A 23,029-nucleotide genomic window follows, 5' to 3' on the forward strand; every position below is an offset into this window, starting at 1 on the left:
ACTAAAATGATAGTACAGACAGTGTTTGGCAAAACCCTTCAATAACAATCAATACACAAATGTGTACTTTTGAATGTACACATATATTCTTGCAATTTCTGGACGGTTCTGCCATACATTCTTGCAGGAGAAGAAATATACAAATTATTTTCAATTGTTAAAAGAGTAGTTACAGTAAGTTAGACTTACTGATGATTCCCTGATCTCAAAGCTACCTCTTGTTTTTTAAATGCTCAAGCAAGACCGCATACAGATCTGTTAAACTCTTTAAAAGTGAGATCTTGGGCTCCAAGAAATTTGATTAGAAAATAAATTCCACCTCAGGGAGGGAACGGTGATAAGGGTGAGAGAGGAAGAGCAAGAGAGATCCCAAGCATAATTTAAGTTGGATATTAAAATACCAACTTGCTTGAGAATCAGTGCTTGACAATACAAGCATACATTCACAAATGCTCATGACTAGTCAAGCACATTTAAGAATACAGTGCAACCTGAACTGAACATAAAGCTCAAAGGTTAAAAATTTGCTGTAAGAAACCAGATTTCAGCTGATGATATCTGATTATATACAATTTTCATGTAACAAGGAAAGTATGAGGAAAACAAAATAGATGTGTCAGAAATTGTGAAGGCATGATGGGAAAAGAAAATTAGGTATTGAATATATGAATAACAGCAATGTTGTAATGAATGCATAAATAGGATGATTTGTTGGCACAATGCTGCTGACATTATTATGCGCATTTAGTAGCAGAAGAGTGCATTAACAAAGAATTTTAAAAGTCACAATGAATGAGCTTCCCTCAACCTTAAACTGGGCCCACTCATGCACAAGCAGACAGCCATTCAGACTAACAGTGAGTTAAGGGAGAAACAAGAAGTTAAACAATCTGTAAAAATGGTAACATTAAAACTGGAATGCTAACTTCATGAAAATATTCTATAGTCTTCTGAGACTTTACAAAGTATTTTGTCACTACAAAATGTAGCTTATTAGATATAAATGCTACACATAACAACATAGGAAGAAAAAGCAAAAAAAAAATAACAATGAACAATACTTTATGCCTCATTCCTGACTGTCTAAAATCGATTTTTTTCTTGACTGTTGGTTAGATTGATGCTGATGCTTCAGCCTAAATTTAGAGGGAAATACAGTTTTCATTCCACATTCACTTAGAACTATTTACTGGTACCTGAATACCAGAATATGAATTCTTCTCCCTATCCCTCAAAATTCTCAAAATAAAATGTGATGACACTGAGGTGGTGAGACCTGTTCCAGAACATGGGCAGGGACAGTCCCCTTGGCATCAGCATAGCATGGTGCAGCTCACAGTGCCACCGCTGCTCAGCCGCAGAGCACACTCTGACATGCACTATTCTTGACCCAAAACTCCTCTCCTCTGAGGAAGGAGCACATGGGGCACCGGGAAAAAACAGGATCCAAGAAATCCAGCAAAATCTCTGCTGAGCCCCGAATCCGGGCCAGAGAGAGAGAGCCCTGAAGGGCACTGAGTCACCCCAGGGCTGAATCACTGCCAGTAGGGCAGACAAGGCAGGAGGAGGACTCTACTGTCCTCTCCCAAGGAATGAGCCAGATGAGATGACAGGTTAGCAAGGACAGATGTGTGCCAGCAGGACTTACGGACATGGCCTCACACAGAAAACAGCATAGTACACCTGGGACAAGCATGGATCTTGGACATCCAGGGTGGGAGGAAAACACGTACAACAAACAAGGGTTTCAAAGCCTTAACTAAACATGACCAATCTCCCCTTCAGCAGGCACAGGGCTCGGTGCAAAGCCTGTCAAAGCCTCGGAACAACCACGTGCTTCCTCAGGTCCCACCACATTTAGCCCTGGAACCCACCTCTGCCTCAATGCCACAGCAAGATAACATCAACCCATCCCAAGAGTGGGGAAGCAGGGAGCCACAGGCCAAGCATGGACCCTCCTGTCATAATCTGGCTACACCTTGGGCAGCCACAAGACCAGGAAGATGGAAAAAATAATAAGAAAGGAGTAAATAACACAATCCAGAAAATGCCTGTAAACATTTTCTCTTTACTTCTCATCTCTACCAAAAAACAGCCAACAACCAGCAACCAACTGCGTAGCACTTTCCAATATTTTTAAGGGACGGATATTTATTTTCTACAATTATCCAGTATAAGCATGATGACCTAAAGATTGTCACTGTGTTTTTAAAATAGGAAAACAATATCAAGTGATAGAAATAATTAATTCAGGTTTGGGATAGCAGATTCCTGGATTTACAACAGTGATCCAAAAATACTTATCCATAAATAAAATGATTTCTGTATTACCTACTTCTGATAAAACAGTAAGCACTTGGGATAGATTGCCTGCTTTTTATATATGTGGTTTTCAGGCTAACTTTTTCAATTTGTACTTAGTGCTGAAGGAGTAAACAGCCAAAAGTGGGGTTCAGTCATCTCTTCCCACTATGATGTGCTTATCTCCTCATAAACAGAAGCAGCTTCACCCACAGTGGCCTGTGATTGCTTCACACAACACAACACCACATGGACTGTGCCAAATGGCTAGCTCTTCTCTCAAACTAATTGCATCAACTCCTCCAAGATAACTGAATCCCTTCTCTGTATTCCCTCTGCAACAGCAGTTTTTCCATGAAAACCTGCAGTGTGTGACCTCTTCCTCAGCTGTGGCTATGCAAAACATCCTGGGATAATGTGCTTCTCCACAGGGTGCCAGTTCATGGAGCACCCTATGTAATCGATGTAATAATCATATTAAAAACTATTAAAGGTATATGAGGAGCAGCTGAGGGAGCTGGGGGTGTTTAGCCTGAAGAAGAGGCAGCTCAGGGGAGACCTTATCACTGTCTACAACTCCCTGAAAGGACACTGTAGCCATGTGGGGCTCAGTTTCTTCTCCCACACAATTAAAAATAGGACAAGAGGACAAAGTCTTAAGCTTCCCTAGGGGAGGTCTAGGCTGAACATTAGGAGGAATTTTTTACAGAAAGGGTAATTGGGCACTGGAATGGGCTGCTCGGAGAGGTAGTGGAGTCGCTGTCCCTAAAGGTGAAATAACTTTTAAGAAACTACTGGATGTGGTGCTTGGTATCAGTGTCACCAAGTTGACAATGTGGTATGCTGTCCTAGGTTGGACTTGATGACCTCAAAGGTATTTTCCAATCTAGTTGATTCTGTGATTCTGCAAAGTTACCTTAAGCCCAGTGCCTCATACATTTTTGCAATAAAGTTTGTCCAAGTTCATGCTTTGTAATTTATGAAAAAAAATCCAGACAATTATTTTGGATCAAGACATAAATTTACATTTTTCTGATAAAGTTAAATATATTATATTCATATAAATTTTTTCTCTGGGCCTTTCTGAAAGAGCACAATTTACATTTCTTTTAACATATTTTTTCAAAGAAAAATGCTGTGCTGACTGAGCTGTTAATTAAAAGAGCTTTTATTGGAGATCTCAAGATTTTAATACTAATTTAAAACAATAGTTTTGAGTTTATTAAAATATCCCACAGTACCTTGACAATCATTCAACATAGCAGTTTGTATTACCCAAAGTCAGCAAAGCTGTAAAGTAATACAATTAAATATTCCTTTCAATGCCTCCAATATATTGTGTCCTTGTAGTACATCTTGCAATAAAGAACTGCTAACCTCCTCATTACTAAAATAGCTCTTTTCTAGCTCTAGAATATTGATTAAAATCTCAAATCACTATTTACTGAGTAATTCTAGTTTCTTTTTATATTACAGATAATGCCTACAGGTATCACATCTGCTTCACCTGTAACATCCCTTCTATAAAGCTGCTGTCATATCCACTTAATTCATTCTCTGGGGCCAAAGCCCACTCTCTTGAATTTCAAATGTAGGGATATTCTACTCACTTGCGTCCCACAAAAATTGTAATATCAACCCAAAGTTTCAAGACATGATCAGCAAAAACTCTTTTTAAATAGGGAACCATTTACAGAGTATTTAAATATGAACTAAGATGCAGAAAACAAGAAAAAATGTAGAAATAGTAAAAAGCCAGAAAAACCCTACAATGTTGGCCATGATATCTAGCTCAGTGAGAAAGATGTAAGAGAAAACTGTCACAGGGTGAACAAAGTTTAGTCTTTAACAATGCTGGTGTTTATTTGCATACGGTTTTATAATAACCTTCTCCCACATTACTGCTAATTTTAACCACTTAGAAGTTCTAGGCGGTTGCACAGGTGCCTCAAGCTCATTTCAACACAAAATAACCAAATTTAGTCTAATATGCAGGTGTGCACACAGCGCTCCAACTGCTCTGTACTCAGCCAGTGCCTTCACTGAACCTTACCTGTCTCACAGGTGACTACTTGCAGCTACAGCACAAGTTCTGACAGCACAGCGTTGGGGGTTGTGTACCTATGATATTGTGCCTGTATCTGTAACTGCATGTATGTACATAATTTAAAGGTTTTATTTTGATGTACCATGTTGGTACGGGAAAAATTTGAGGTGGATAATGTTGGGGGGTTGGGTTTTTTCCCTTTTCTCTCTGTGGAATTTTCTCCATTGTTAATGCTAATAATTTGTGGCGACACCCTAGCTCAGATGGCTAGCGACAGTTTCTGTCGGGGAGGGGGGGAGTGGGGGAGAAGAGGGGGAAACACGACGATATCCAGAGGGCAGGTAAAGGAGATGTTTGGGAGTCGCTGTCTCTCTCGCTTCTTTGGCTCGGAAAAGGACGGTCGCTAGGAAAACTTCTCCCTGCCACGCCGACACAGGGAGCTGCCTTCCTCGGCTGTGGGATCCCGCAACCTCCCTGCTAGGACGCTCTCTCCTGCACCTTCTGCCGACTTCAGGCATCCTGTTGGAGCATCGGGACCGACACTGCTCCGGCATCCGTGAGCAGCGTCTCCCCTCCGCCCTTCCCATCTGGGACACAGCCGCCATCGTCGCCAGCGCCCCTGCAGCCACGTGGGGACACTGCATGTCCCCCTGCTCACCGGGAGCTGGCCGGCACTGACTTCCAGCTGGGATGGTAACTGCACCACAGGGGAATGCTGTCCACAACCGAGAGAACTGTTACTGCGTTTTCTACTCTGTTGTTGTTAATTTCGTAGCTATTGTTGTTGTGTTTTGTTTGCCTTGTTACATATATATATATATATACACATATATACACATATTTATATATATATATATATATATATATATATATATATATATATATATATATACAAACCAATAAAGAACTGTTATTCCTACCCCCATATCTTTGCCTAAGAGCCCCTTAATTTCAAAATTATAGTAAATTGGAGGGAAGGGGGAGGTTTACCCTCTCCATTTCAAAGAGAGGCTCCAGTCTCTTTCAGCAAATACCTGTCTTTTCAAACCAAGACACACATCACATCATATCACCAAAAAAAAGCTTAAAAAACAGTCAAACCACTAAATGTAACCTTTAAACTTATCTAAGAGACTGAAGTCCGCCAGGTCACACTTCAACATAGGAAAACACTGCTTCCTGTGGCAAGCTATTTTTGCATTTGGGAACTCCAACAATGTCATCATAGCATATCCATGTGATTTGAATAATAGAAAGTATAAAGTAGCATATAAAATAAAAATCAAACCAAATCTTGATTTTAGTTCCGCTATATTTGCTAGATGGATGAAACTAACTACCATAGTTTAAGAAAAAATTAATACTTTTATTAACTTAATACTTCAAGAATCACTGTGTTATCCATTTACTCTAAGAATCTAAACCCTTTAAAACAAGAGAAGCAATGCAAATCAAATAAAATGGGTGGGGATGGCAGAATATAGCTTTCCTTGGAAAAAAGGACCAGATAAGGAGTGTTGATTAATAACTGCAACCGTTAAAGACTGCAATCAATGAAATACAGAATTCAAGTATGCAAAGAAAAGAAGCAAATCTCCTAAGAATGTTTTTTATATTCCTGCTGTCTGCTGATGTTTTTCCCCAGAGCTTAAAGCATGATCCTTTGCATCACTGTTTCATAAATCAATGCCTCTGAGCTTTTTCAGAAAGGAAGTCTGTGACTCACTCCAGTGATAAACCATATCTAGTCACTCCCTTCTGCAAAGTCTTACACCCTGTACAGAGGTGCCTGCCTGCAGGGAAGGAATGTACACAGCACCCAGTTATCAACTTCCATAGAAAAACATCTCTCTGGGCTGTCACGTCTTTTTATCCATGTTCATGTCCAGAGAGTTATAGATTAACATCCTACACCAACATTTGCTCCTACAGCATTGAAATTTTGCACAAAACTTCTTAACATACAGAAAACAGTTATGGGCAAATTAGTGTCTATTAAATCACATGTAGATGTGATTTATATCTAGTATTTCTGGTGTAATAACCTCCCATGGTAGGAACACATTTGTTTATAAACATGAAATGTTTTTTTCCTTACTTGTAGTGCGCAGATACATTTTAATATCTTGGTGAAATCTAATGCAATATTAAAATAAAATTATTAAAATAAAGTAAAGTAACAACTGGGTATTATGGATTTTTAAAAATATATAATAATTACATATATATTTATTAATTTTATTAAATAATGTTTAATGTATCATAGTGAATACTACTGCTCAATTTTCCAAGAGTTTTTTACTTACTTTTACTTGTTCTGAGTAAAATAACTGAGTTATTTACATTATTTTTACTTGTTCTATTACTTCAAGGTCTTTATCAGTTCCAATTTGCCTTAGGCAGAATTTAATAATTTTAAAAGCATTACTTGTATGTAAAATGATCCATAAGTTTGCTGTCCATTATTTTAATAAAATAAATATCTTAACAGCCTCAGGGATATTATTATGATCCAATGATAAAGAAAATTATTTTTTCCATGTTTATATTAATACTTTTTCTAAAATACGCTTTCGAGAATGTCTCTGAATAAAAATGGCAGCTTTGTCAAAAAATTAAACATAGACAAACAATCGTATTCTGATGAAAATACTTGATAGACATAAAATTATTGTTTATAAAATTAAATGGACAGTATTTGTCACATGTTATCTGAGATAGAGTTTTTAATATGGTAGAGACCACACATGAGAAGAGTGTGATCCTTTCCTAAGAGGCTACAAAATTTAACTTTCAGCTTTCCTATTTCTGCAATGTAAAATACTTATGCAGGGGAAAAGAAATGCTTATTTTAATCAATTAGTGCTTATTTCAATCTATATATTTTAACATCTTAAACAACACACTAAAATTTTCTACACAAATTAGTTTTAAATTTTGCAAAACGATTCACTATGAAGTACAAACACTAACTCAGAAACAAACAAAAAACAAATTTCAAGTGAGAAAGTGGAAACTCAATATTTGCAATCATCTTTCTTACAATCTTACAAATTTCTTAAGTAGTTGTTGGAGCTGCCTTTCTCTTGTTTCTGACTGATCAAATTTAGACAAATTTAGAATTTTTATTTTACAATTTATAACTCACCTGCTTGGGAAGGCGGAAGAGAGCATTTTTGTAAAATATATCTTTAGCCTGACTCCATGTTCCATCAATGATGATCATAACAGATGGACTAGAAGACATCACTGCAACTTCTTCCAAATTGGTTGCTTCAGCTCCAGGATACAAAATTAGAGTATTGGGATTTCTGCACACAGTTGCTAATTCAGGATACCTTCAATGTACAGAAACACAAAATTAAATTAATTATTGAAAGTTTTCATCTCATACATATACGTTCAGATATTAGCTCCCACTCATTTCCACCAAATTTTAGTTAAAATGTCCTTTTCTCATCTATCACTTTTGCCTTCCAACACCTCAGAAGTTGTTGGTTTTCCCTCAGCTTCTAAGCAGAGGCAGTCAAAAAACAACCACAAAAGTTATCAATGAAAGCTGAATAATGCAATATATCATATCTTTTCCAATGTTTAATCACTATTCTAATGACTTTTGGAGCCAAAGACGTTTTGAATTGTTTACCAAAATTTTATATATGTATTCTAGAAAAATTTGTTCAAACACTTGGCATAAAATTACTGCAATTATCCTATTTTTAACCTTGTATATATAGAGAATGTTAGCAACTCCTGGTCCACACCTACAGGACACTTTTGAAAATGTTGTAATTTCCACTGGGATGGCTTTTTTAAAATTATGACTTGCACTAACTGCTACAGTTATAGTTCCCATACTTTTACACTCTCTTCTTCCTTCGTGTTGGCTTCTACATTTTTCAATGGTACCACAGGAGTAACTACTGTCCATTAAGTTAATGTTCATGGAAACTCCTGAAGTTTTTGCAGCACACCATTGTCTTAGTCTATAAAAATCTGTGAAAGACATTTCATTTAAATAGTACTCCAAGTCTCAAAAACCAAGCCTTAACTAGTCTGGCGCTGAACATTTCAGGGATGGAGCAGCCATAGCTTCTGTAGGCTGTTTCCTGTTTCCATGCCTCACCCCGATGGAATTTATTCCTAGTATCTAATCTACACCTCCTAGTCTCTTCCAGTTTAAAACTATTTCCCTTGTCCTAGACCTTGCAAAAGTCCCTTTCCAGCTTTATGGAAACCCCCTTTAGGAACCAAAAGGCTTCCATAAGGTCTCACTTGGAGCCTTCTCTTCCCCAGACTGAACAATTCCAACTCTTAGCCCTTCTTATAAGAGATGTGTCTAGCCCTTTGATCATCTTTCCAGCCTTCCTCTGGACTCATTCCAGCATTGTCCATGGTCCATATCTTTTCTGTGTTAAGGGCTCCAGAGCTTAATACAATACTCCAAATGGGGTCTCACCAGAGTGGTCTAGTGGTCTCAAGCAGACTGGTAGGGGAGAACCCAAGAAAAGGCTAGTCTTGTAACAAAGTCTGTATTACTTGTCCGAAACTCATTTCAGCACTGTCATTACATAGTCTTCAGAGTTGCCTCAATCAGAAAGCATGAAGAAATATAAAGCAAAGGTTGACTGTCCAAAGCATGTGACATCAGATAAGAGACTAATTCTGCATAGTACTTCAGTGGTTATAAGGTGTAACTCTGATTTGGTAGGACGAGAGGAGGGATATGCAGTTGAAACGCCATGTGAAGTAGAAAGAGAAGCCAGCACATCTTAGGTGTATCAGAATGGGATTAACAATAGCCAGCACATAAAGTGGGCTCTTCATGATCCCTATCAAAATCCACTTTGGGCAAGATCATGGACACAGACACAGGCATGCTGTAAATATGTAATTTCATATGGAGAAATTCCTATTATCACTGTCACCTGGAGCTTTTAAGTTCTAGGAACCAGGCACCTGTACCACTTTTCCAAAAATCAAGCAAGAATAACGTTTATTTGTAGGAGGAAGCACTGGTAGGAGTGGAGAGGACTAGGCAAGAAAGAAATGGTTCATAATGGATTTTGAGTTGCTATATACAAGGTGTACTTAAACCTGCACTCCATTATCCACTCTCCGAGAAAGCATGTGAAAACATGTTTTTAAGAGTGTTAAGTTCAGGCAGGATTGAAGTGCAAGACATTGAGATCCTAAGACCATACATGGTATCATACAGGATGTATATGAAATGAAAGTGGAATGGAATTCAGTGTACCAATAAGCCAGGAGATAGTATTCCACCATCTGACCACCCTCACTGCCAGCCTCCTCCCTCCAGCAAACAGTCCAGATTGATTCAACACTATGTGCTTCATTACTGTCAACATCATTAACTACAAAGAACAAACAAACAAACAAACAAAATCAAAACATAATGATCCATCTTTCCAAAATGAACAGAACAATAATTGTAACCAGAAACCAGAAATCTGTAAGATAACCCTGTGGCAAACAGAAGTACATGAAAACTTCTCTGCCTCCAATTTCTTTAAGCCTTACTTACATTATAGTAATTTTTATAGTATCAGTTTAGTTTAACCAAGAATCTTGCTACATAAAATCTCAAGCAAGGGGCCATCTCATTACACGGTGCCTAGTACTCAAGGCTTAAACCTAGAAAACTGATTATTGTTTTCATGGTTGTCTTAAGAATCCAAGTCTTCAAAGAGCAAACTATCCTAATTCTGAGACAGAAGATATTTTAAATCATTAACACTCTTAGTGGATTAAAAAAATGAATTCTTAAAACTAATCCAAACCCATGTGATTATGAATATGATTATGATAATCATGCTATGATTATCCAAAGTCATTGATTGTGAAGCACTTTAAGTTCATATTATGAACACCACAACTGATGTTTTAGTCTTCAAAATACAATTCAGTTGGAAACAATGGGTTTCAATGCATACTCATCCAAGGATTATCACAAAATCATATAATGGCTTGGGTTAGGAAGGGACCTTAAACATCATCCCGTTCCAACCTCCTTTCCACAAGCTGGGACACCACCCATTAGACCAGGTTGCTCAGAGCCCCATTCAATCTGGCCTTGAACACATCCAGAGACAGGGCATCCACAAGTTCTCTGGACAATCTGTCCTAGTGCCTCACCACCCTCAAAGTAAAGAATCTTAACATTTATTCTAAACCTACTTTCTTTCAGTTTGAATCCATTTCCCCTTGGTCTGTCAAATGCCCTTGGTAAATTGTTTCTCTCTATCTGTCTGGTAGGCTCCCTTCCTGTACTAGAAGACTGCAATTAGCTCATTTCTTTTCCAGGATGAACAATCACAGCTCTCCTAGTCTTTCCTCTTCCTACTCCTTCCATCCCTTTAACTCCCACCAAATGTTACTTCCATGACTTCCCCAACACTGGACACAAGGTTTAGTCATCTTGTCTAGACTGTGTTTTTGCTAAAAAAGTTTGGACCAGATGATCCTTGAAGTCCCCTTCCATAATGGTATTCTGTAATTCTATAGTACTTATGTAATGAATATCATCAGCCAATGATGGCCTTTAGTTGTTCTTATGCTCAAAACAGAATGATTTCAAGTAACTGAAGGAATATCCTCCATAAAGACTATGCTGAAGGAAAATCCTTTATACAGACACTATGACATTTCCCCTACATTCATTGGCATTTCACAATACTTGCAGACTTGCAGACTTCAGAAAATGGTGGAATTGGAATTCCAAGAGAAAGCAATTTGTATCATTCACAGCCGTAGAAATTTACTTCAATCCAGGCAAGATTTTTATTGCAATAATGAAAAGTAAGATCAGTCTAAAGATAATAATTTTGTCTTTCTATAAATACACCGAAACAATTTTTTTTAATCTGCTTGACATGGCCAGCAGCTAATGTAAAGCTCAAACAGATGATACAGCTTAAAAGTTAGGCTGTGAGATACAACTATGGTCTTGAGCTCCACAGGAGAAATATTTGCAATACTTGCTTCTCTTATAAATCAGCTTTAGTTTTGATATGCAGCAGGTATCGCAGGCCTTTGTAATCCATTTAGCATGACAACAATCTCTGCTAAGCAGAACTTTTCATATGTTTCATTCATGTCTGAATATACAACCACTTTGTCACAGAAGATTTATACATTCTCATGATTGTACTTAAGTAGCATTTCGTTATTTCTGGGATGCATGCTCCTGAAATGTGTAATTTAAATATAATCCCATTTTTGTACCATAAACATTTTAATTACACATCTACTGAGTTGCTCTCAAACTCTCTAAATGGCTTTAATTCAACATGGATCCAATGTGAAAGGCAAGCATTCAAATTTTAAAAATACAACACTGCCATTTAGTAGCAAACAATACTAATAATAAAGAACAGATGCTAACATATTATCTGTACAAAACCACCAGGTTAATGAGGACTTCTCAGTTATTCTTATAATTTTTACTCTTTTACCTTAGTTATGGGCAGGTGCCTTTGCCTCTCTCAGTACTCCTGTGTTTGGAAAACTGTAGACTGATGTAATTCCTGTAAGGTGCTAATTCCCATTAGGTAATAAAAAGGATAAAAAATAAAGGTAACTACCCTCTGTCGTTTCCACATTCAGAAAGAGGCCCTTAGGATCAGGACTGAAGCATACGAGACATCCAGCAAGAGTGCCTCTGTTTTATCTACTTTTTAATCATTTATCTACTTTTTCTTGTATGTAAAGCGTAATCTTTGAGAACAGAAACATTAGCACAAGGATCATCATAGAATTGTTTACATTGGAAAGGACCTCAAAGACAATCAAGTCCAACTGGACACTTAACAGTGCCAAGTCCACCACTCAACCATATCCCCAAATCCTCTATGTAGATAGGGTCTCTAAACACCTCCCAGGATGGTGACTCAACCACTTTCGTGGACAGCCTGCTCCACTGCCTGAAAGTCCTTTTGGTGAAGGAATTTTCCAGTCTAAACGTCTCATTGAAGCACATCTTGAGAGATATTCCTTCTTGTTCTACCTGTTGCTTGCTAGTTCAGAGAAGAAACCAACACTCACCTCACTATAACTTCTTTTCAGGTACTTGTAGAGAGTGGGAAAGTCTTCCCACATGTGACATACATTGTGTTGGGTTCATATCAAGGTTTTGGAAGAGAGTAAGCTGCAAAAGTTGTTGTGTGTTCCCAATAAAAAAATCCAGATTAAAAAACTGAACTGTTTTTTTATTTGAGAAATGCTATCTGATAAGCCAAGTCACCATGCAAACACCTTATATTTCCAGTAGAATTTAAATGCCAGATTGCAGGAAGAACAGAGAAGACTAGGAAAAAAGTTACATATTAGCTCTTAAAAAAATGGATTAATCCCTTCTCATCTTTTCCATTATGGTGTCAATTATATGTTGAAGATACCAAGTTCTAGAAAGACTTTCTGAAGCTGGTTCTTCAGCTTTTCTGCAATATAGGCAAATCAAGAATAAGGTAAATGTAATCTATCTACACAATTTTTGTGTCAGTTTTCAACCACATGAAAAAAGTGTACCCAAGAAGGAACTGAGTACAGAAAATTCTCACAAAACAAACAAACAAACAAACAAACAAACCTACAAAACAAAAGTGCTTTATGTTTACTCTTTCATCCAAACATGAAAAAAGTTAAAATCCTGATTTTCTGTCTTACTGTCATAACTACTGGACACCTAAATGTTACACTTTCATTCAGGTCATGCCTGTTATTCTGTAGGACACAATTCCAGAGCTCCTTATAAAAGCCCCTTGTTCTCCTCATATATTTTGCATGCTGATTACAAAGCATAGGAAAAATAACCAAAGTACACTTGGACAGCAAACCTGCCTTCCCCTTCAAGCAATGGGCACTGAGAGTACCCAGCTGTGATGGTATGCACACTTCCCCTTAAAAGCAGACATCAGTTTGCTAGTTGGCATGCCACTGCTAGAGCTGCTGTAATGGAGACTTCCAAAGAAAATCAGCTGCTGCATATGGCTTAATTTTCACTCAAATCCATAAGGACAATTACTTACAACTCACAAAGGTTGCCTTGAACTGTTCTAAGTTTTCAGAGTTGTTGCCAAGAGCTGCTAGATCCCTTAATAATACAAATATTTAATTCCATTATGACTATTTACAAGAGTACGGGCAACCATCCAGGCTATCACTTGGCCAGGTCTGCCGCACAGTAGAGTTCCACATGTATGCAGAGAAAGAATGTGTACACCACATCATGCCTCCATCTGCAGCCACTGTCCAAACACAAGGTCAGTGACAGCAGAGATCTTGAGTTATACTGGTTTATACCCTTCCAAACCACGCACTTCTGGTGGCAGCAGCAAAGGACACAAACAGTACCAGACAACATCAAACAAAAGCAAAGGTATGGCCTTAATGTGCTTCAAAACAATGATACTTCAAAAATACATCAGCAAGCATTCTGTAACAATTTATTTCTTCAAACTAACAAAGACAAAAGTCTTGCCGTGTCACAGTGCAAGCTGGCTTGTACTGGGCCGTTAATTTGGCCATATATGGAAGAAGCAGCCTGGCCTGATAGACAGGCCTCCAGGGAACAGTGATAGGACAGATTTGGAAACAGACAGGGATTTGACCCAATGAGTTCCAGCCCAAGCTGCAGAAGCTATTTGTCAGAGAGCCGAGCAGCCTGAACTCAACTAATCACAAGTGCTTGCCTGGGAACATTAAGAAAGATATTTAAGGCGAAGTCAGAACAATAAAGTGCTTTTTGTCACATGGATCATAGAGTACTGTGTCTCTGTCTCGGGCACAGTGCCAGTCAAGGTTACATTGTCTCGACAGGGGACAAGGTTGATTGAGTTGCCCGTATAGTAGGTACCAAACTGCTTAAAGACAGCATGGCTTTTAAAACATCCAGAAAACAAACAAGTCCTGTTTAGTTTTATGTGTCATAAAATGTAACATGAAGCACTGCAATTTGTGGGGCTTTAGAAGTCCCATTAGCAGAGACTTTCATCCTAAGAGAAGATCAGGGACCAGTACAGTCCTTCCCATTTACAGTAAACACTGAGATATTTCTACAAGTCTGCAAAATATCTGTTCCTTTGTTTTGACAAGGAAGGAATATTGCTTAAAAACATTGACAGAATGCATTTATAGCCAAGGAGAAAAAAATACGTAAAAATAACACATTGCAAAGCTGGAAAATAACTTTTCTCCATCACCCTTCCTTTTCCCAAGAAGGTAGGCATAAACTCAATGACCGAGCATTCCAAATTTCTGCAGTTTCACATCCACAGTACAAAGCAGGCACACTGCAGATGCTGAAAGTGTTAAGTTTAAGCCCCACACCTGGGTAAGACAGATCACCAAAATTCATATTAACCTAATGAAAATGTTCATTTCTATCACCACCTCCAGCATGGTTTATAGCAAAAAAATCTAACAGAATTTGAGGATGAGATGTTCTACCAGAGGTTTTGACCTAAAGAGGATCCTCTAGTTTAGAGAAACACTTCTGTATTCAAACTTGAAGCAGCTTTAATACTGTAATCATCAATTCTAAAAGAATTCAAAAATTTACTAGGCGCAGACTGTATTCACAGTGTTTTACCTGATGTGTATCAGTTTGAAAAGTAGCTTCATTTTCAGATTTAGCACGAAGGGAGTAAAATTTTCCTGTGTCCTAGAACCTTTTACATAACTATTAGAGTTATTATCATAGAAGACTGAAAGAAAAGCAATATATTTTTAATGTTTTCTAGTTAAAATACAGGGAGCACAAAGATGTGTAAGCCTTATTCTGTGTTAACTTCCAACATTTTTGTACACTGACCTCCACAGAAAGTTTCCTCTATGGATTTGACTCAATTTGAAAAATAATTTCCTACATAAGTATGCATGATTTCTATTTGCTTTACTGAAACTATATGTAGTAAAACTTCACTGCCATTTATACCAAGACTTGGTTTCTAAGATTTAGCTTCATCTAATTAAAAGAAGATTAAAGATGCTATATGGGAAAGCAATATTTTCCAAGGTCTCAGAATATTAGAAAAAAATAATTTAAAAATTCTGAAAGCTATGCTTTCATATGATTAATTTTAAGAAGAAGAAGAAAGTGATATATTTTTTCAAATTTTAAGAGTTTCTCAACACAAGGCTGTTTTCTCAATTTCCTACACTTGAGCAAAAACTATCAGTTTTACTTCAGTGACACCAAATGGTTAGTTAGATAAAGCAAATCAAAAAAGAACAAAACAGAATAGCAAGACAGACCTAGTACTGTCCTACTAGTAGTAAAGTTCTAGTACAGTTCTACTTTCCTAGAACTGGAAACAGCTAAGAGTTTGAAAGTAGTTATCTGAACACTCCAAGAGCACAGAACACATTATAACCTAAAGGAAGTATCAAGTGTTTCTGACTATCTTTGGAAATCAGAAGCTTATATCAAAAGTGAGTGCACACACTTGAAATAAAAATTGAGAATACTGTTGGCTATTTAAAAAGACACTGAAAGATATATTTCTATAATTTAAAGAGAACCAGAAAATGCACAGGCAATCCTGCTCACCTGTCTTCATTAAAACGTCGACCAACCAAAATTTTACATTTGTCTGGAGGGAGACAAGCCGCTAGCAGAGGTACCGTTCTTAACACTCGACTTTCCTGTAAAAAAAGAAATGTTACTTTTGAACAAAATCAAGAAAGGCTTCTTGAATTGCTAATGTTTTCATTTTCTATCGAATTTTTAATATAGATAGAAAAAAAATTTTTGCAGGTAACTGGACAAAACAGTCTTCAGAAAAAAAACAATCTTGGTGCTTCAAATTGTATTGTTTTGATTGACAAGATCGAACTTAGCCTCAACTAATCTATGATTATCATCATAAATTTGAACTATTGGGTTATCAGTATAAAAAACAGTAAAAAAACTTCAGAGAAAATCACAGAATAATAAACAATGGGGAAAAAAAAGCATTAGCATTAATGTAATAGTATCAGGATCAGTAGAAAACTAGGGGAGGGCTCGATTTACACTGATGCTTAAAAAAAAAGGATGGGTTGCATGAGAACAGAGTATAAAATGCAAACATTCTACTGTCACTTCATTCAGAGTAATCTGGACAATGATACCTACACTGCCACAAAGACTGTCTTGTGCCATGCAGGCTGTGGTGACCAGGCACCTGTATACATCTTTGTGCCACAGATGAGAAAGGTGACCATCACACCTGGGTGGGGAGCAGGGGCTCTTCATTTCTCAAAGAGCATTAAAGAGAACTGTGTTGATGCAGGACTTCAGAAAATGGAGGAAGTAGGAAGTAATGAGAGCTGAAGCAAACTATTTACTCCTCAAACAGAGAACTATATTTCTGTGCTTCATTTAGCAGAGCTGGCAAAGAACTTTTCTCTAGACAATAATTTGTAGCATTTGAGCTTCAGTATGTGGGATTTCAAATTTTGTTTTCTAATCAAGGAAGCAGAAGCACTGTTTTATCTTGCACTTAGTGAAAATAGCAAGCCAACACCAAAAATGGAAGTCTCCGTTTCTTTATTTCTCATAAGATGAACAAAGGAAGGTTATTAGCTGAATTTAGCATGAGGTAAGACACTAGATGTCAGGTAAGGATCATGTAAGCCCTAAACTCAGTAAAAGAAATGAGTTCTTACAATATTCTCGATTTCAATGTTTCACGATTCAAACAATGAACACCCAAACATCAGTCCTTAAACCACGTGATTAATTAATGAAACCAGGGCCAGGGAGGCAGGTTTTGGTCTGCCTTTTGATTAAGAGCCATATCTCTTGACATACTCAACAGTATTTGTGAACACATGCAGTCCTGATTAACTCAGTCTGGGCATATGTTACTTCCACAAACATTAACGTGCAACTGCCTGCACTCTCACATTGTCTTACTACCAAAGTACTATTAAAATAGTTTTCTGAAGACTTATTACTGTGGCCTAAAACTTTTATTAATTTTGTTTTTTCTGAACCTTGTGTACTGATTCTCTATTAAAAAAAATCATGGAGTTGAAGGACTAGTTGTCCTGCTACATCCACCACCATTTTTCATGGCGGCAGCAGCATAATGTCTCCTAGGGACAGACGATAAGCAAAGTAACTTGGGAAAGAAGTGCCAGCAATGGGAGGGAGAAATATCCTTCAAACTGCCATCAATTTCCTCTACCTCAGCAAAGCAGAATAAGCCATTGACAATGGTACAGTATTATTTGTCTTTATTTTATCATAAGTAAATAACATTCCAATTCAGCAGTCAGAGGCCTCCCTTCTTCATAAGAATTTAAGAAGTGGTAATAAAGGAACTGGAAGAAAATCAACAATTTGTTGCTGATAAGCAAAATCAAAAGAGCGGTCATCAGTCCGGAGAAAGTTATTCAACTGCTCCCTCCAATGTCATATCCTTACTTGAGAATTACCCTTCATATCAAAGAAATAAATTCTTTTACCAACATAGGAAATGGAATTTTCCAATCTAAAAACAATGGAAGCTAAAACATAAAATGCAAAGCTGAAAGGAACTGAGAACAGAAGCTTAAGAAGAGGTAAGTAAAACTAAAATTAAGAAGGGTTTCATTTGTTTATAATTTTCCTCATTAAAAAATCTGTATTTTTCCAGTCTGTATGTAATGTTATCATACCAGCAATTTTTTTATTCACTAGTTTGAAAGTGAGCAGTTACTCTCCTTTGTTCTTCTCAGTGTTCTAATAGTCATTTGCAACTCTTTGTTTATTCATTACTTGGCCACTGAAGTACACAGATAGAAATAGGACTAAAGGACTTATGTGGTGGGCTGACCTTGGCTGCCCTCCTGTTGCCCACCAGCCACTCTCCCTTCTCAGTGCAATGTGGTGGGGAAATGAGATGTAAATGAACTTGTAGGTTGAAAAGGCCATGGGTAGAAGCAAAGGAAAATAAATGTAGTTTATTCTCCATTTCCTATCAGCAGGCAAAGTGCAGCCACTTCCTGGGAAACAGGGCCTCAGCACACGTAGCAGTTCCTACACAAGCCTCAATGAGAGATGCCATTCGCTACTCACCTTCCCCAGCCTTTACTGTGTTGTCATGTGGTATGGAATTTGGTCAGCCAGGATTACCTGCCCTCCAACCTCTTGTCTGCCCCGAGGTTGCTGGCCTTTGAAGGCAGTCTTGGAGGCACAGTCCTGACACTGTGTGAGCACTGCTCAGCAGTAGTCCAAACAGTGGAGGCACAGATCTCTGAGAGCTGCAGCATAAAAAGCTAACTTCATGCCAGATTCAAGACAATTTACTTTTGCATTGTGGGTTTTTTTTGTTTTCTGGGAATTTGTGGTAATTTTGGTTACCAGAGCATTATCCATCTACAATGAAATGACAGTTCAAACTAATACAAATATTTATTAAAGGCAGTGGGAATATATTTTCTTCATGTTTGCTTATGAATTTTTAGGGCATGCAGAAAGAATTTCCCCCTCACATTTTTTACTGTTCACTAAGAAATACTATATGGAAGAGGTATTATAATGAGCAACTCAAAACTAATTACTGGAATTAGATCAATACACTAAATCAGTAAATACACACAAGTCTAAATTTTCTTCTCAGATGTTTAACATGGAAAATTCTTACAGAAACAAAGGCAGGAAACAAGAAACTTATACAGATACCCTCTGCTATGCTTCAAGGCTCTGTCCTGAATTACACTCATCACTCAGGTTTTGAAAAGTACATAATGGCCTACATCCTACTTGCAATCACTTCAAGAATAATCAAAGGCAAAGATAAGACAAAAAGGGCTTTGAACACCTAGCTATGCCACTGACCTGTGGATCATAACAGCAGGCATGAAAAAGGAAAAATGACAAAATCATTTTATTTACTTACATAACATATATTTACCTATAACCAAAGAAGAAAAATAAATCAGACTGAGTAAATAACTCCATTACCTTTGCACTACTTCTGAGGTTGGGTTTCTATATTTTTAGTTTTTAAATTATTCTCATGATGAGCGATGGTACAATAACACTGATCTGAAAACAGGTATTTACACCTTGACATGGCTTATTATCCTTGGATTCCTTCACAAACAAAAATCTAAATAATTCATGTGGCTATTTTACAAAATGGAAGTTAGGCGATTTCTCACGTGGTTCACTGTTCTACAGTAAGTGATTCCTCTCCCCTTCACAAAACCTGATATGTGCACAGGTCTATCCAGCAGCTTGGCCTCTGGATAGTGTGAATGTGAAGACATGAGTTACATTCATTAGAACAGAGGAAATGTTATTCCTGACTTTGTACATTACTATCTTGCCTCAATACCAGTCTCAATAGCATCATTTGACCATAGTTGAAGGCTCATTCCAACGCACTGCAGACTTCCTGAGCCAATAATTGAAGCACATGGGGGACGACAGTTAAGACTGATGAGTAGCAGGGGAATGACATTCTCTACCTAGTTAGTTTAATGGGATATTTTTGAAAGACTGTTAGAGTGTATCTGTAATGCAATGGCCGACTGAAGGATCAGATACAGTCCAGAAGGCTCATCTGCCTTCAAGACTGTCTTTTGAGTATGAGAAGCTACAAGCAAAGGGAATCTACGTTTTGTCATGTATGCCTCTGCAATTATGCAATCAAAAGCACCACCTGTGACCATCTGAGATAACACTTCCAAAGATCATTGTATGATGTTCTTAGTTTCCCATCATTTAATAGGACTTGTCTGATAAGCCAAGGGCTCTCATATAGTTGGATAGTGACCACAATAGTGGTCTTCCAATGATAGTTTATTATATGAATTATCATTATGTAATATAGAGCAATGGGAAACTTGCATTCTATTATAATAGACAGTTGTTGTGATTGCTAAATAATAAAAAATTGTAGATAGCCTTCCAGACAGACACAGGAATTGTGTATTAAATCTAGAAAAATCTGCAATCTTTTTCTAATACCCTCCACCATGAACACAAAATTCAACACAATTAAAATGCCAATTCAGTATCTCTGGCATATTTTTAAACTTCTTTTTCCCAGCAAGTGACTTCAGCATATATTTGGGTACTTTCGAAATAAGTAACATGGAAGAGTATTGCCATTACATACAGTATATTAAAAATCAGTTTTCCCATTTAGGGCCCAAATATAGCTTCTGTTTCATTTCCCTGCAAGAGAAGACTTTTTTTATATCTGATTTTTTTGTATTCTGCTTAAATTCCTTCAGGAAATTACCCTCTGCATGTTGATTGAGCAACTGTGTAATGTCAAGCAAACAGCTGGACCATGAGAGTACATGAATTTTCTGAATTCCACAGTCTAATTTGCAGATCCACCATGTACCCAGATCTGTGTAATCGTGGTACAATTTTTAAACACCTTATGATCCACCTCCATAGGCCTCTGTCAACCAAAAAGAAAAACATCAATGTATGTTCTTCTATTGGTAAACCAACACATGCAGTTCTGAAGCTGTAGTTTTTCATTGGAGAAATAGCTAAGGTCATCACTAAGATGAATAGCTTAATTTATATTTTAAACAGAACTCTAACATCAATAAAAGATCACTGCTGCAATCAAAATAAATTTCTCCACAGATCAATGCTAAGCACCTCTGTGAGACACTGTCTTCATAGAACCACGGAATCACAGAGTATGCTGAGTTGGAGGAGACCCATGAGGATCATCGAGTCCAACTCCTGGCCTTGCACAGGATACTCCACAAATCACACCATGTGCCTTTATGTTGTTTAATAATAATGTTATTTCATTCTTACAATTTGTACAAAGGCAAGTAGCTTTCAATTCTAGTAGGAGAATTGAGATGTCTTGCATGCATGGAATTACAGAAATAAGGCGTGATTTCAGAAGATATAGTATTTCAGAAGAACTGAACAATAAATATAGCAATTCAAATGAACTGGTATTCAGTCATGAAGTGTAAAAGGAAAAATCATTATATGATTGCCCTGGCTTTGGCTGGGATATAATTAATTTTTTCCCAGTAGCTGATACAATGCCATGTCTTGGATCCAGGATGAGAATAATGTTGATAGCAGCAACAAAAACATCAGTGTGTTAAGTAGCGTTTACCCTAAGCCAAGGACTCCTCAAGTGTCTCACACTCTGCCAGTGAGGAACTGCATAAGAAATCTTGAGGGAGCAAGTCCAGGTCAGACGACTCGAATTGGCTTATCATGGATATTTTTCACCATAGAATATCATGCCCAGTATCTAAACTGGGGATGGCCAGGACCTGCCAATTGCTGCTGAGGGATGGGCTGGGCACCAGTGGGTGGTGAGCACTGTACTGTGTATCACTTGCTATTATTATTATTATTATTATTATTATTATTATTATTATTATTATTATTATTATTATTATTATTATTATTATTATTATTATAAATAGTAGTAATACTATTTTACTTTGTTTAATTTATTAAACTGTTCTTATCTCTCTCCCAGAAAGTTTTACCTCTGCCCTCTGCTTCTCATCCCCATCCCATCTGGCAGAGGGGCAAGTACTGGGGTACTGCATTGTCCTCAGTACCTGGGAGATGGCTGGGGTCAAAACATGACAATGAGTTGACAGCACAGCTGCTCCCTCCTGCCTATCATTTGCTGCATTTGGATTCAAGCTGAAGTCTTGTTACCACAGCCTTACTCACCTCTGCTGGATGCTGAATTATATACAAGCAGGTAGAGACCTTTAGTGGATGCACAGGCAGGAAAGGACACAAACACACCTTCTGAGGACGGCTATATGGCGAAAGAGAGTGAGAGAACAATAAAAAACAATCAGCAGTTTGTAAAAGAAGATATAAATAGATTGCACAAATACATACTGCATTCCCTAAGTACTTCCCCTAACTACATTGTATTAAACCTCATGTAATTTTATGTTTTAAACTCCTTTCACTTGTAAAACCAAAGAGGAAAGGCTTTCATTGAAACAGCATTTTGAGAACAGTGTTCAAGTACTTCTTGTGGTTTGGTCAGGGTTAAAGCACTCTAAAAATTCTTCTGTCATCTTCCAGATGAGCAGCTTACTAGCATCCATACCCTTATTAGACAAGTCTGTTACTGCTTTCCTAACAACTTAGTTTGAACAATATTAAGAGATATAATAGAACATACAATATTTACAATCTATATAATACTTATAATGATTGATTAAAATATAGCATTTTAGAAGTATACACACATGAAACCCTAGACATGCTGTATTTTAATTTTTTTTTAATTCTATCTATGCTGAAATATGTAGCAGACATGTGGAATGAAAACAGAAAAATCCTTATTAGGAACATCTAATCTAACTCAGAAAAAAACCACTTAAAATTCTTTGGTGTACTGTCTCAAGCAGCTGAAATGACTAGCTGAAGAACAGTATCGAAAGAAATTAACTTAGTATGAAACTGATGTGCAGAATGATCAAGAATAAACAGAAGCAAAGAAGTAAGCTTGAAGTTATTCAAAGAGAAACTGAACTGTTACTCCAGAAAACCACACATTCACATGCACATACAGACGTCACTCTAGCTCCTTGCATACGTTATTCAACTACTCAGAAAAACGAAGAATTTTCCTATGAGTTAAACTACTACCTCTATTCATCAATTAAAATCACTGCAAACTTAAAAAATACAAAGTCAGTATTTCCAGCAGTGAT

General features: G+C 37.3%; 1 protein-coding gene across 2 annotated transcripts in view; it reads right to left on the reverse strand.

Annotated features, from left to right (window-relative positions):
- DTWD2 (DTW motif tRNA-uridine aminocarboxypropyltransferase 2) overlaps positions 1-23,029 on the reverse strand; it is an 85,646-nt gene that overhangs the window by 42,036 nt on the left and 20,581 nt on the right. For both annotated transcript variants that reach the window (XR_015799231.1, XM_014874355.2), the window contains exons 2-4: positions 22,026-22,116; positions 15,918-16,012; positions 7,497-7,686 (exon numbers count right to left, since the gene is read on the reverse strand). Coding sequence is in view for 1 of the 2 variants with exons in the window: in XM_014874355.2 (XP_014729841.1) it covers positions 7,497-7,686; positions 15,918-16,012; positions 22,026-22,116 (376 nt within the window). In the remaining variant the exon portion in view is untranslated. The remainder of the gene's footprint in view (positions 1-7,496; positions 7,687-15,917; positions 16,013-22,025; positions 22,117-23,029) is intronic.

Source organism: Sturnus vulgaris, chromosome Z (genome assembly GCF_052056855.1).
Source record: "Sturnus vulgaris isolate bStuVul1 chromosome Z, bStuVul1.hap1, whole genome shotgun sequence".
NCBI lineage: Eukaryota > Metazoa > Chordata > Aves > Passeriformes > Sturnidae > Sturnus > Sturnus vulgaris.